The sequence below is a fragment of the Protopterus annectens genome, chromosome 6.part0, assembly GCF_019279795.1.
Source record: "Protopterus annectens isolate FY-2018-M chromosome 6.part0, PAN1.0, whole genome shotgun sequence".
NCBI lineage: Eukaryota > Metazoa > Chordata > Ceratodontiformes > Protopteridae > Protopterus > Protopterus annectens.
The window spans coordinates 789,408,304-789,422,157 of record NC_056737.1 but is presented as its reverse complement, the minus strand read 5'-3'; the positions used below and the strand labels follow the sequence as shown (position 1 = coordinate 789,422,157).

At 39.8% G+C, this 13,854-nt stretch overlaps 1 protein-coding gene across 3 annotated transcripts in view; it reads left to right on the top strand.

Moving 5' to 3' along the window:
* RTN1 (reticulon 1) overlaps positions 1-13,854 on the top strand; it is a 1,542,311-nt gene that overhangs the window by 1,427,411 nt on the left and 101,046 nt on the right. For all 3 annotated transcript variants that reach the window (XM_044074464.1, XM_044074463.1, XM_044074465.1), the window contains one exon: positions 13,018-13,156. In XM_044074464.1, coding sequence (XP_043930399.1) covers positions 13,018-13,156 — 139 coding nt within the window. The remainder of the gene's footprint in view (positions 1-13,017; positions 13,157-13,854) is intronic.

Here is a 13,854-nt window from a genome sequence, read left to right as displayed (position 1 = left end):
AGTGAGGAAGAATCACTGACTGGGGAAAGTTCCACAGCTGTTCAGCAAAAAGCAATGCAACCTGCATAAATTACTTCCAGTAACCTACAGGAAGATATAAGACAACTGCACACAGACGTGGTTAAAATAAACAAAACACTGATGGAGTATATCAACACAAACAAGAAAAGGCTGGAAAAAATGGAAGAAACTCTAAACAGATATTCAGATGAGGTGATAAAGCTGCAAAAATCAGAGGTTGAAATGAAAAGGCTGGCTGAATATGAGACTGCTCAGGAAGAGATGTTTCAAAAAAATGATAGAATTAGAGGACAGAGCTCATAGGGAAAACATGAAATTTCCGGCTATACCACAGAAGCTGGAAGGAACAGACTGCATTCATTTTATTAAAGCACAAATAAGCAACTAGACTAGTATTCCACAGCAGGAGTTGTTAGTTCAAAGGGCACATCCTGTGTATGCTTCAAACCTGGCTATGAGAAAGCAACCTAGACCTTTAATAGTAAAGATGCACTCCTACCAGCAGAAGGAGTTGATTCTGACAAAACTGTGGCAGAAGGACAAAATACTGAAAGTGGGCAACAGCAAAGTGGGAATGATTACTCATTGTACATCAGGCAGAAAAGGAGTAAATTCATTCCATTATTCAGGGAATGTTGGGACATAGGTGTGAGATTCAAACTGCTGTACCCAGCTGTTGTTACGGTATTCTTTACTGGAGGGACAAAATCATTTTTTGATAAGTGCATGCTAAGGAGGAGATAAAAAAGTTTGTCCAACAAAAAGTGAGGTGTGAAACAGAAGGATATTCTGCTTCTTGTTCTTTTGGTAATAAAAGACCACAGATAGACTGTACCTGTGAAACCTTTTCCACTATTTCAGCAGAAAATGTTGGAGAGACAGAAGGGAGCATGAGAGCTGACTAGAGGAATCAAGAGTACATTGGAAATTAAGCAGAGGCAGGATTTGGGAGCTTGAGATGAATAGTAATAAAACCAGTAACAATGTAGGATTACATTGCAATAGTTAAATTTGTGAAACATGACAGAACAAGAAAATCTGGAAATATTGGACTTTTTCAGAATTTGTTGGACTTGTGGGGATCTAACGTATATGCCATACTTCATGCAATTAGTGTTCATAAAAATGCTTTATGGAAAGGAAAAAGAGGGGAGCAAGTAAAGAAAACTTTTTTTTATTAATAGTACTATTTTTGTGGTGTATAGTTTTCTTTGCATGCTATAAAGTAAAGTTTTCTCAGTTATTTTTAAGTGTAAGGGGGGTTGTAAATAGGTGCTGCTGTTCTTTTTTCCTTTATTTCTCCCTTCTCTCTGTCTTCTTGATCATGTTTAAGAAATGTAGGCACTGCACTGCAAAAAAAAAGCCGTGTTAAAAGAGCATGACAAAAGAAAAATGAATGTGCTTTTTTTCATTCTTGCATGGGAGAATGACTGGATTAAGAACGTTAGACTGATTTAGTGACAAGTTTTAAGACAAAGCAAGTGAATGAAAAAGAATACTCAATGCTGTGAGTCTTTTTTCTAGTAAATTAATGTATACTTAGTAGCAGTTCTGTATCTGACCCTCATGCCTCCATGGAGATATCTGATAAAGAGAAATTGGTTACAGTCAGCGGAGAGTGATTGGCTGAGGGAAAAAAAAGAAAGGAGAAACTGGATAGGAGATAATGTTCTCTGAAAGCATTCAGGGGTTTTCCCAGCTGGGAGAGCTATAAAGATGAAGCAAAACAAGTTAGCATTTAGTAGAAGCATAGGCTGTGTGACATCCCTCCTCTAGGCCAGTGATCAAGGAGCATCAATCATCACCAATGGCACAGGTGGGAAATGGTCACTGACAAAAAAATAGACACACACATGTTTTCAGATGCAGCCCTCTGCACCAAGTACGATTTCCCTTAAGAGCACGCAAGGAATGCACACTCCAGTCCTGGGGATGGGCTTTCTCTCCAGGCCCTGAATAAGACACAGCTGTAGAGTTGAGTCCTTAGCCGGATGTTCCAAACCAAGTCCTTCACCACCCTCTGTGTGAAATCAGTGCTCTCAGAGTCCCTGTTCAAAGTAGCTGACACACACACACACATTCTGTTTGATATTTGATTTTCACACACACACACACACACACACACACACACACACACACACACACACACACACACACACACACATCTATCTGGGAAATGCTGGCACAGCTTACCCACTTTGTGCCACCTCCACCCAGACTATAAGGTAGCTACACTGCCACCAGAACATCCAAAGCCAGCTACTCTAATGATCTTACCAGGGTACCCAGTTACACTTATTAAAAATAATACTTATGCAAATGGTAATTTTTGACCAAACAGCAAAGCTTTCAAGAAAATGGAGCCAAAGTGCCAGTAAATAAATCCAAGTGCTCTCAAAGGGTAAATATTTTCTAAAAGACTAGCCACAATGAAAGGTATAGATATATTTAAAATAAATGCTAAAATAGAAAACATGAAATACTGAATATATATTTACAATAAATACCAGAGTTTAAATCCACAGGAAATATAAAAAAGCAACACAGATGGTATGACTCAGACAAATACAGAAAAACTGTATTTAGCTAATCTCAATGTAAGTTCTAACTGACTGAAGAGTTACTGTTCCTTAGTTGCTTACTAAAGCAAGGCAAGATGAAAGTAGATGAGTGTCTCTTGTCAGGTCTAATAACAAAGTGCATCTATCACAACTCCCACTAGAATTCAAATACAATTTCAGTGCTGGCTACAGAATGACATCACATTTGGTCACCTGACTCTCTGGATCACACACTACCCCCCTCATTAGCAACTGAGCCAGAATTTGGCACAGATATGTCACAATACACACAAAGAACTTTGCTAAGACTTAATACAGCTTCTGGAAGCTATAAAACAATTCTATCACTTCCACCCTTCCTGCTGAAAGGCTTTTCACATGCATTGAGTCTCTGGCTGCATTTAGACGTTTTTGTTGTGTCTTTCGGCTTTTCCCGGTTAGGAGTCGCCACAGCAGAACTCCAGTCCGCTAATGATTGGCAGTTGATTTCTACATGCTGAGTTGCCAGCCCTAACGCACAACCTTCAATGAAGGTACGCCCATTCACGCATGTCTCCATGCAGAAGATGCTCTAGCTGAGGGTCGAACCGGTCAGCATCTTACTGTGAGGTGACAACGCTACCGCAGCAGCACCACCAGTTTAGACCTGTGAGATAAAATCTTTATGGCCTAAATCAAGTCATTTAATTTCAGGATATTCTTCTTAAGGTTAGTTGGGCTGAGTTTAACCCCTTCCCTTCCAGTATCCTCTGCTACATTCTATACATTTAATCAGTTACAACAATGCAGTCTGACATACATGTATATTTCTTTTCTGTCCAGCAGGACCCATTGTTGATACATTTTTAACACAATCAACTTTACAAATACATTTTAGCACAAACATCTGTACAAATCAGTTTGATATTCAAATGACATAGAATTGTATTTACAAAACTTCAGCTAGCTATGATGGCATACCACATACCACTCATAGTTCACACACCCGTGTCTCACGACGACTAAGGCTTAACCATAAACCCAACATATTAGTCATAGGTGACTCCATTGTGAGACACACAGATGTGCCTCTCACCAGGCTGGATAATGAGAAAGTAACAGTTAGTTGTCTGTCAGGGGCCAGCATCTGCCATATCACACACGCATTCAAGTCTCTCAAGAACAGGTACTTTTATGACTCTGTCATAGTCCATGTTGATGTGAATGACTTGAGATGTACCTCCCTTGACTATATGAAGAGAGACATGATTAAACTGAATATGTGTCCCAGGCAGGTATGTCCCTAGCCTTAAGCAGCATTCTACCGTCACCCAGAATGATGCCTGAGTACAAACAGAAAATTATTGACTTTAACAATTGGCTTAGTTTCTGGTGTCATTCCAGGGGGATCCAGTACCTGACAGCCTGGGAAGATATGATCGACATACTATGATGCTTTGCCAGAGATGGCCTACATCTGTCTTACCTGGGCTTCAGGATTCTGGCTCTTGCCTCCCTTATAGTTCCTTTTTTTAGGAAAAGCGATGAGGTTAAAACTACCAACATAAATATTTCAACAAAATGCAAATTAAAGGTCATGCTGCTAAATGCTAGGAGTCTAAACATGAAACTACCCTCATTGCAACCATTCCTAACTCTGGAAAATGCTGACATCTGTGCAGTCACAGAAACCTGGTGAAAGCTGCAAAGAGCAGCCCAGCCTTACCTGGTTACTCATCCTATCATACATTCAGACCCCAAACTGTGGGTAGTAAAGCCAAAGGAGGTGGAGTTTCAATATATATTAAAGACATACACACCTCCAGGCTGGTCAAACAGTATGACACACAGGAGACACTCCAGGTGTAGTTAACTATTGACAAGACCCCTATACAAATCATAGCTATCTACCGACCCCCAAATCTGACCCAAGATGCCCAAACTGCCTATCTAGACCTCTTCAAATCTGTCAAGATTCAACCCTTTACCCTGATCCTGGGTGACTTTAACTACCCAAACATAGACTGGAAGAACTACTCTTGCCAGAACACAAATGCCCACAGCTTCCTCGATTTTGTCAATGCAAATGCTTTGGAACAGCTAGTTGATACCCACATAAGAGGTGATAATATATTGGACTTGGTATTAACCAACATTTGTAACCACTGCAGCATCCCTGCAGCATCATCCTCCCTTGTAAGGTCTGACCATAAAGTGGTCACGTTCAAAGTCACCATCTCCCCCGATCCCCTCTAGCTAGGGTCAATCAAAAAAAATTCTCCAAAGCTGATTACAGCCTCCTGGGGGATGGTATAAACAGCTTTACAGCCCACTCCCTCTCTAGGTACTGGCACCAGTATCCAAAACTATACCAAATTACTATATGAACATTTATATAGATGCATGGAATCAGGAATACCTGATAGGACTAAATCATCCTCTGCAAGGAAGAGTAAACCTGTCTGGTGGTCATCTGCAATAAATAAACTCTATAACAAAATAAAAAAAATTGCTGTCCAGGACCAAGAAGGAGCAGGTGCCCAATTGGAAGCAATCTCGCCTTAGCCTAAACAAGCAAATAAGAACACTAGTGAAATCCTCCAAAGCAAACTTTGAGTCCAAATTGGCCACATCTACTAGAGACAATCATAAGGCCTACTTCACATATGTCCATAATCTCAAAGGTAGCACCCAGATCTGTTCAGAACTGGTGGTCAAGGACACCACATATACAAAGGCTGTAGGTACAGCAAACTTAATGGCTGACAGATTCAGCAAAAATTTCACCCCTCTGCTCCCCATCAGTAAATCAGGACATTGCCAGTACCTGCCCCCTTCCCCTTATATCTAGGGATCAGGTCATTACTGCTTTCTCAAAGGCAAAAAATACAGCCTTCATGGGACCTAATAACATCCCAGGCTGCATCCTACATGAACTCAGGCAGGAACTTGCAGCACCATTAGGCGCCCTATTCACCAAAGCCTGAGTATTGGTTTTGTCCTAGCTGAGTGGAGGACAGCCACTGTCATCCCTTTACACAAAGGTGGAGTGTCCATTGATCTGGGAAATTATGGGCCCATCAGCCTAACTAGCCTGATCTGCAAGACCATGGAACGGATTGTCATGGACCTCATTAACAGGGACATTGGCACCCTCCAAACTGCTGATCCCACACAGTTTGGCTTTGTCAAGGGGAGGTTGTGTCTGTTAAATTTGGTCAACTTTTTTGAGACAGTCACCAAAGCCATGGATGAGTGGAAGACAGTGCACACCACCTACCTTGACCTGGCCAAAGCCTTCGACACTCTTCCCCCCTCAGGCATAATATATAAACTCTCTCAACTAGGCATCAATCTGTATGTTACCAGATGGGTAGCCAACTGGCTTACTGATAGAACCTACCTAGTCAAAATAGGGGAAGCCACCTCAAGCAGTACACCCATATCAAGTGGCGTACCCCAGGGTTCGGTCTTGGGGCCTCTGTTATTTGGGATATACTTTTCTGAGTTACAAGACAAAACCAGTGGGCTATGGCTGACCAAGTTTGCAGATGACTGCAAGTTGGGAGCTGTCATCAATTCCACTAGTGATGTGGACATCCTCTAAGAGGGTCTCACCCAAACAAATGACTGGTGCCAGAAACATGGCCTCAAGCTGAATACAAAAAACATGCATCATCATCCCCTTTGGGGAGAGAGAGATATCCCCACAAATTATCACATTAATAACAACGTTCTAAGCACACAGTCAGTTGTGAGGGATTTTGGGCACCCAGTTTGATAGCCTGATTTTTGACCACCATGTTGCTTCCATTGTATGAAAAGATTTCTACATGGCCCACCTTATAAGTAAGGGTATCTCATCCAGGGACAAGGAGCTCATAACATCCCTGTATTCTTCCCTTATAAGGCCCATTATTGAGTACAACACTTCATTTGGCATGTACCTCGCAAAGCATTTGCAGCAGCTGGAGAGACCACAGAGGGTCCTTACCAGGAGAATCCAGGGCCTCAAAAATCTATCATACACAGGCTAAAAGCCCTATCCCTCTACTCTGTCTCATACAGACTCCTCAGAGGTGACCTCTGTCTGGCATATCTGCAAGTCAAGCTCCACTCAAGTAACCTGCACAAGTGGCCTCAACCTGGTCTGTGACATACATCAATAGGACTTGCTGGCGGGACAGATTTGTGTCCCAGAGACTTCCCCGTCTATGGAATAGACTCCCTCTCCATGTCAAGCAGAGTACATCTTTACCCCTTTTTAAGCTCAATACAGATAACTGGATGGGAAATGGAAAATACATCTCTGGGATTCCACCCATGTCCCTGCTGGAGAGGGGCATTGGGTGCTGATTTGTCTATGCATGGGCTAAACTCTTGGCTAGGGTTATAAGGGCCTCAGGGCCAATAGCCTAGTAACTTCCTATGATCCTATGTTATTCATGCACTGTCTTACTCCCCCAGTACAGTTGGCACTACCTCACATCATCACAGGCTGAACCATGTGTCTTAGCATGGATAACCTGTCTTTTGGGTTAACTCAAGTCTGTGAGCGTGGCTGTCAGTTTGGGATGTTTGTTCCTATTAGGAGGGTAAAACTTCAATATTTGAAGATGTACATAGTTTTGTGTGTTAGTTTTAAATTAATAGGTTTTAGGGAGGTATTGGGCGTTTGTTTGTTTTTTTGTTTGAGGACGTTCAATAAAACAAAAAGTTTTGTAAGATGTGGCATAGGTTCAAATGGATATAACAAGAAACAACTATATAAAAGTTCAGTCTGCCAAACAGTGTATGCATGTAACACAAAAGCTGGAATGAGACATTTAACAAAATAGTATTATACATAAAAGGTGGGACTAATACGTTTTTAATACAATTATGCTTTCTGTAATATCTTTAAATGTCAATGATCTCACAGATAAATACAAAAAAGTAAGAACAGTAAACTATATTAAAAAATGTAGAGTGCAATTATTTGTGTTACAGGAGACACACTTGGAAAGAACTGAACGTGAATTTGATAAAGAAAGGTTGTCAGGATGTTTATTCAATGAAATATCTGCGACAAAGGAAAAGAGGGGTACTTACATTAATTGCAATAGGAGCTCCAACAGTGATAGAAGAGGATAAAAAGGATAATAATGGCAGATTGGTATTGCTAAGGGGCTACTGGCAAGGTAGGAGAATTACACTGGCATGTATTTATATTCCATCAAAAACTGCTATAATGGAGCTTAAGAAAATTCTGGGAGAAATAATCAGTTTTCAGCAAGTACTATTACTTATAGGTAGGGAATGGAATTTGATTAGCAGCAGTGAAGATATGTCTGAGGGGCCCAGAAGGGAAAGTATAACAAAGGAGGGAAGATTTTTGAATACATTTATGAAATATTTGACATGGAAGCGAATTTGTATGTTATTCCCCAATATATAAAAACTGGGCTAGGCTAGACAGAATTTACATTTCACAGGAACATGTGCATTTAGTTGAAGGTCTTGCTATCCAGCTAATAACCATTTCAAATCATGTGCCAATAACAACTAAAATAAAAACGCAGAGTAATGAAATAAAAACGAGACACTAGCCCTTTCCCACGTATCTGTTGAAAACAGAGGAATTTAAGGAATGGGTAGTGAAGTTTATTCAGTAGCTATTCAAGATGATAGAAATGACTTCTGAAATATAACTAGGGAGTGGGATAAAAATAAGGTAGAGTTTAAAAATAGGGTGGAAATAAAAGAAAGGGAGCTATGGTTAAGAAGTAACAATAATTATTCAGAGGGACTGACAAATGTTAAAGTACTGCAGAACAGAGGGAATCTCACAGAACAAGAAGAGGATCAACTGCAGAATGCTAAGCAGAAAATAAAGGATTATCTCAATAATATACATGGGTTTAGAAAGATTGCTGTTAAGCAACTGTTTTTTGATAATAACACTAGGGCACAAAAAAACTTTAGCACAATGACTCTGGCAACAAAAAGTAGAAAGGGCTGTCGGCAAGTTTAGTGAGCCTATCATAAGGAAGGTAACAAGAGATCTTGTAGATGTATTAGAAATATTTCAGAAATTCTATGGAAATCAGGAAAAGATGCAAGTGGAAGTGTTTATTGAAGAATTAAATATGCCAAGGTTGGAGGTAGATGAGGCTCAATTACTAACGGTTAGGATAGGAAGAGATGAGATAAAAATTGTGATGTATAACCAATCTACAGGAAAGTCCCCAGGAATAGATGATATTCCTGTGGAAGTTTGGAAGCTAGCAGGGAAAAAACTGGTAAATATCTTGTAGGTTTTGTTTAAGAGAAGAAGTGCTAACATCCTGGAAGAAAGCAGTGGTAACTGTAATACCTAAAGAGGGTAAAGATCCATCAGATCCAGTTTCATACAAGCCCATTTCAATATTAAGCCATGATTATAAAGTGTTCATGTCATTAATGGCTAAAAGAATGACAACATTTGATAGATATGGTTCAGTGTGGTTTTGTGGAGGGGAGGCAAACATTTGACAGCTTTAACAGAACATTGATGATCTGGAGGGAAGCAGAATGTAAGAAAATATCATTGCTGTTGGTGGCTCTTGATGCAGAGAAAGTATTTGACAAAGTAAGCAGGGTCTTTATGAGCAGGGCAATGGAATCATATGCATTTCCTGAAAAAATTATAAGTTTGATTAGGAGGATATATGAGGGATCAGAGGCAAAAATTAAAGTGGGTGGGATCTTCTCTGATAATTTCTACTTAAGCAGAGAAACCAGGCAGGGGTGTCCTCCTTCCCCTTTGCTATCCACATTATATTTTGAACTATTGTCAAAGACAGTAAGGGATTCAGAAATTCAAAGATATAATTGGTATGGTAGTCAAGAAAAACTGGCTCTGTTTGCAGATGATCATAGGAAGTTACTAGGCTAATGGCCCTAGGGCCTTTACAAGCCTAGCCAAGTTCTACTCTTATTTCCATGACCAGCTTTTATTGCCCCTGTCCAAGGGGAACACAGGTGGAACCCCCGGGGTAAGTTTATGGTTACTCATCCAATCATCCAGATTCCATTTGAAGAGGGCCAGTGAGGTGCTCTGTTTGACATGAAGTTGGAGTCTTTTCCAAAGGTGTGGTAACCTCTGGGAGACAAATCTGTCCATCCAGCAGGTTCTATTAATGTCACATAACAAGCTAGGGTCTTTAGAGTGAGTAACCCGTGTATCATTTGACTTGCAGATATGCATTTCCAATAAAGCAGGGTCAGAGATTGCCTTATGGTGCAAGGCAGAGATCACCTCTAAGTAGTCTGTACGAAACAGAATAAAGTGACAGTGATTTCAGGCAATCCACATAGGACAGATGCTGAAGACCTTGAATTTTCCTTGTGAGGAACCTTTGTGGTCTCTCCAATTGCTGCAGGCGCTTGGAAAGGTACATACCAAAAGGAGCGTTGTACTCAATTATTGGCCTGATGAGGGAAGAGTACAGGGAGATTATAACTTCTTTTTTTCTGGAGGCAATGCCCTTACTTATGAGATGAGCAATATAGAAGGCCTTTCTTAACACTGTGGAGACATGGTGATGAAAGGTAAGGTTACTGTTAACCTGTGTGCCCAGGTCTCTCACCTCTGTGTGTACTTAGGGTGTTGCTATTGATGTGGTAGTTAGCAGGAACATCACTCTTACTGAAATGGAGGATAATACATTTTTGCATTGAGTTAAAGGTCATGACTTTGGCACCAATCATTTGTCTGTGTAAGACCCTCTTGCAGGATGTTGACATCATCTGGAGTTTCTATGACCACTCCCAGTTTGCAGTTATCATCAAACTTTGTCAGCCACAGACCTTTAGTGTCTACTTGTACTTTGGAGAAACAGATTCCAAACAGTTGAGGTCCCAGGACTGATCCCTGTGGAACACCATTGGTTGGAGGTGGATTCCCCTATTTTGACTATGTGTGTTCTATCAGTGAGAAAGTTAGCGACCCATCTAACAATATAAGGGTTGAAACCTAGCTGGATGAGTTTGTCAATGATTCCTGAGTGGGGGATAGTGTCAAACACATTGACTAAGTCTAGGTAGTCTGTATGCACAGATTTTCCTTTGTCCAGGGTCTTGGTGACTGTCTTGAAGAAGTCCACCAGGTTTAACAGGCATGCTGTCGCTTTAACAAATCCAGACTGAGTAAGGTCAAGTGATTGGAGATTACCTATACCTTTGTTCATAAGGTACATGATGATCCGCTCCATGGCCATGCGGATAAGGCTAGTCAGGCAAATAGGTCTCTAGTTCCTGGGGTCAGTAGAAGTACCACCTTTGTGCAAGGGAATAATGGTGGCCATTTTCCGTTAGGATGGGATGAAGTTGGTGCTGAGACTATGATTGTAAAGAAGTCTTATTTGCTTGTGTAAGCTTTTTCCAGTTTAGGGATCACTCCCTCTTACTCTTAGACAGCAATTTCTTCCTCTTATTGTAAAGCCTGTTAATGGCAGTATATTATTTTATACCTGACAAAACCAGAAAGAGACATTACAGTGTTGTGGAACACTTTGAGACAGTTTGAGATCTTTTTGGGACACAAAATGAATGAAGCTAAAACAAAGGCAATAGTGGTAAATTATATACCCACATATGAATTGGTTCAGCAATATCCATATTTATGGGGACATGATAAAATGAAGTATTTAGGAGTATGGGTTAAAAATGATTCTGGTGTGGCAGCTAAGGATATGTGGGAAGAGACTAAAAAGATGATAGAAAAACTGAGAAAATGGAAGATTTGCTATATGGATATGGACAGTAAGATACAAGCAGTTAACATGTTTATGGTCCAATTAGTCTTGTACACAAGTCAGGCATATTTTTATCAACCAGAGGAGAAGTTGTGGATAGCAATTAATAAAGGGCTGAAGGACTTTATCTGGAAGGGGAAAATGGCAAGAGTCAAGTGGGAATAAGCTGATTCTTCCAGTAGAACAGGGTGGATTGGAATTACCCAATTTGAATGGTTGTTTCAGAGCTTCACAGTTAAAGCTCCTATACATAGCACAAGCAGAAAACTATAAGGCAAGCAATTTTGGGTAAAACCCTTTCTCAAGTCTAAAGCATCAAACAGATTACATAAACCCTTAAAAAGAGCACTCTAACTTATCACATTATATATGTAAATGAGCCAAAATCCTATAAGAAATCATAACTGGTTAATGCAAATCATATCATCCAATCATACTTCCTAAAGATGTTCCCATTATTGGCTAGAGAAACACTCAAACAGCCAATAAACGACACAGTAAACTCATCCAATCATGCTACACACCAGTGCTTGCCTTATTCATTTATTGTTTTATTAAAGTTTTTTACTTCAGCCGTGTTCTGCGTCCTGTCTCCTCATTGCTGCATTTCTGTTTCTAATGGACGTGAGTTTTTCACCGGTATTTTGGTTTGTCATTTTTTTATAAAGATATGAATGTTTTTGTTTTTGTTACCTTAGTCCTTGTGAATTATTCTTGTCTCTAATATAAATTCTGAAATTAGTTTAAAAATAAGGTAAAAAATATTAATCCTAAGTTAAATTGTAAGATAAAAGTCAAAGGTGAATTGCTCATTTTCAGGCAGGCAAATGTATGTGACATTAAGGGAGAACTCTATACATGTATCATGTTTTCAAATATTCTCCCAGAGGTGATATGGACATTAACTGCTTCACCTAAGAGTTAAATGTAATTAAATTGATACTTCACTGTAAATAAAGCTTCTGATTTAAACCTGTACCACTCATGGCACATCTGTCATTTTTTTTTCTTATTGATTTAATCTATTCAGCTACAAAACTTCTGAAAAATAGAAAGCCTAAGTCAGACATCTGTGTTATGGGTTTGCTGTTGCTGACATCACCAGAAATAAGAGTGGAATCAGTTGGACTGTAATTAAACTGTCAGCCATGGGAGATGGGTTCATGCAGCTAATGCCACCCCAGGTGAAGCTTGCAGAACACTATACAACTGAGCAGTGCTTTGTAGTGCATGGAGGGGAGTGGTTTCATAATACCCCCCCCCCCCCTACTCAGCATCTGCTACTTTCAGGAATCACTGGGGACTGTTAGAAAGGACTATCTGCTCACAATGCTCCTGGCTGTGACTCAGCGATGCAAATGCCTTGATCTCCCCCTAAACTATTAAAGGATAAGCAAACCACTTTGGCCTAGAGAAAACTAAGGTAAGTAGCATTGGAGACCCCTGGTGAGGGGAAGGAGGAGGTACTGAGTGTAGCCTAGTTTTGTGACTCTGTGGACTAGGTAATGCAAGCCAGTAAGAATGGTCTAGCAAAAACATATTTAATATCAAAAATCAGAAGACCTATGTCTTAGTTGGACAGTTCTGAAATGAATACTGTGTACTGTGTTGAAAGAAACATAAATATAGTGTGTTCAGCATCATAACAGTCACTATGATTCTTTGTTTTTGTCTGCCAGATCCTATCTTGATATGGAAATTGCACTGTCCTCAGAACAGATTCAGAAATACACAGACTGCTTGCATGCATATGTCAACAACACAGTGAAGGAGCTGAGAAGACTTTTTCTTGTACAAGATCTGGTAGACTCTTTGAAGGTAAGAGAGTCAAACACTCGAACAAACATTTTCATTATTAGCAAACCAAAAATGTATGCATGGGTTTATTTTTCTCTAACACCAATCAATTTTCTTTTCAAATATTGCACCATAACAAAAATGCAAAACATAAGGGATATTCAGCTTATGTACAATGCTAATTACCGTGAGCCAGTGTGTCACAAAATGTGGCCAAATATATATCTAGAGCTGCATCTCAAATACACATTTTTGTACTTAAGTGCATCTGAGATGCAGATCTGGCTGTTTTAGTCACATCCTATGAAACTAGCTAAAATAAAACAAACACCAGCACTTGGCAACGGGTCTGTATTATATGAACGAAGTTTTATAACTTCGAATACCATATGATCTACACCATATGATCGAAGTTATAAAACTCTGAATAGTTAAAAAATAAATAAATAAAAGAATAAACCCTAAACTAAGGGGTGTAGGTAAAGGGAAGACTTCCCTTTACTGCACTGTAGTGCGATCCCTGAGTTGGTATATTTAAAGAGCGGGGGTGTGGGGGTGCAGAGGGGCTTGACCCCCTGCTTTAACCTGTTAGGTTACTTTTTTTCTTTTTTTTTTTTTTTTTTTTTACTATTCAAAGTTTTATAACTTCGACCATATGGTGTCGATCATATGGTATTTGAAGTTATAAAACTTCGTTCATATAATATAGACCCCTTGGC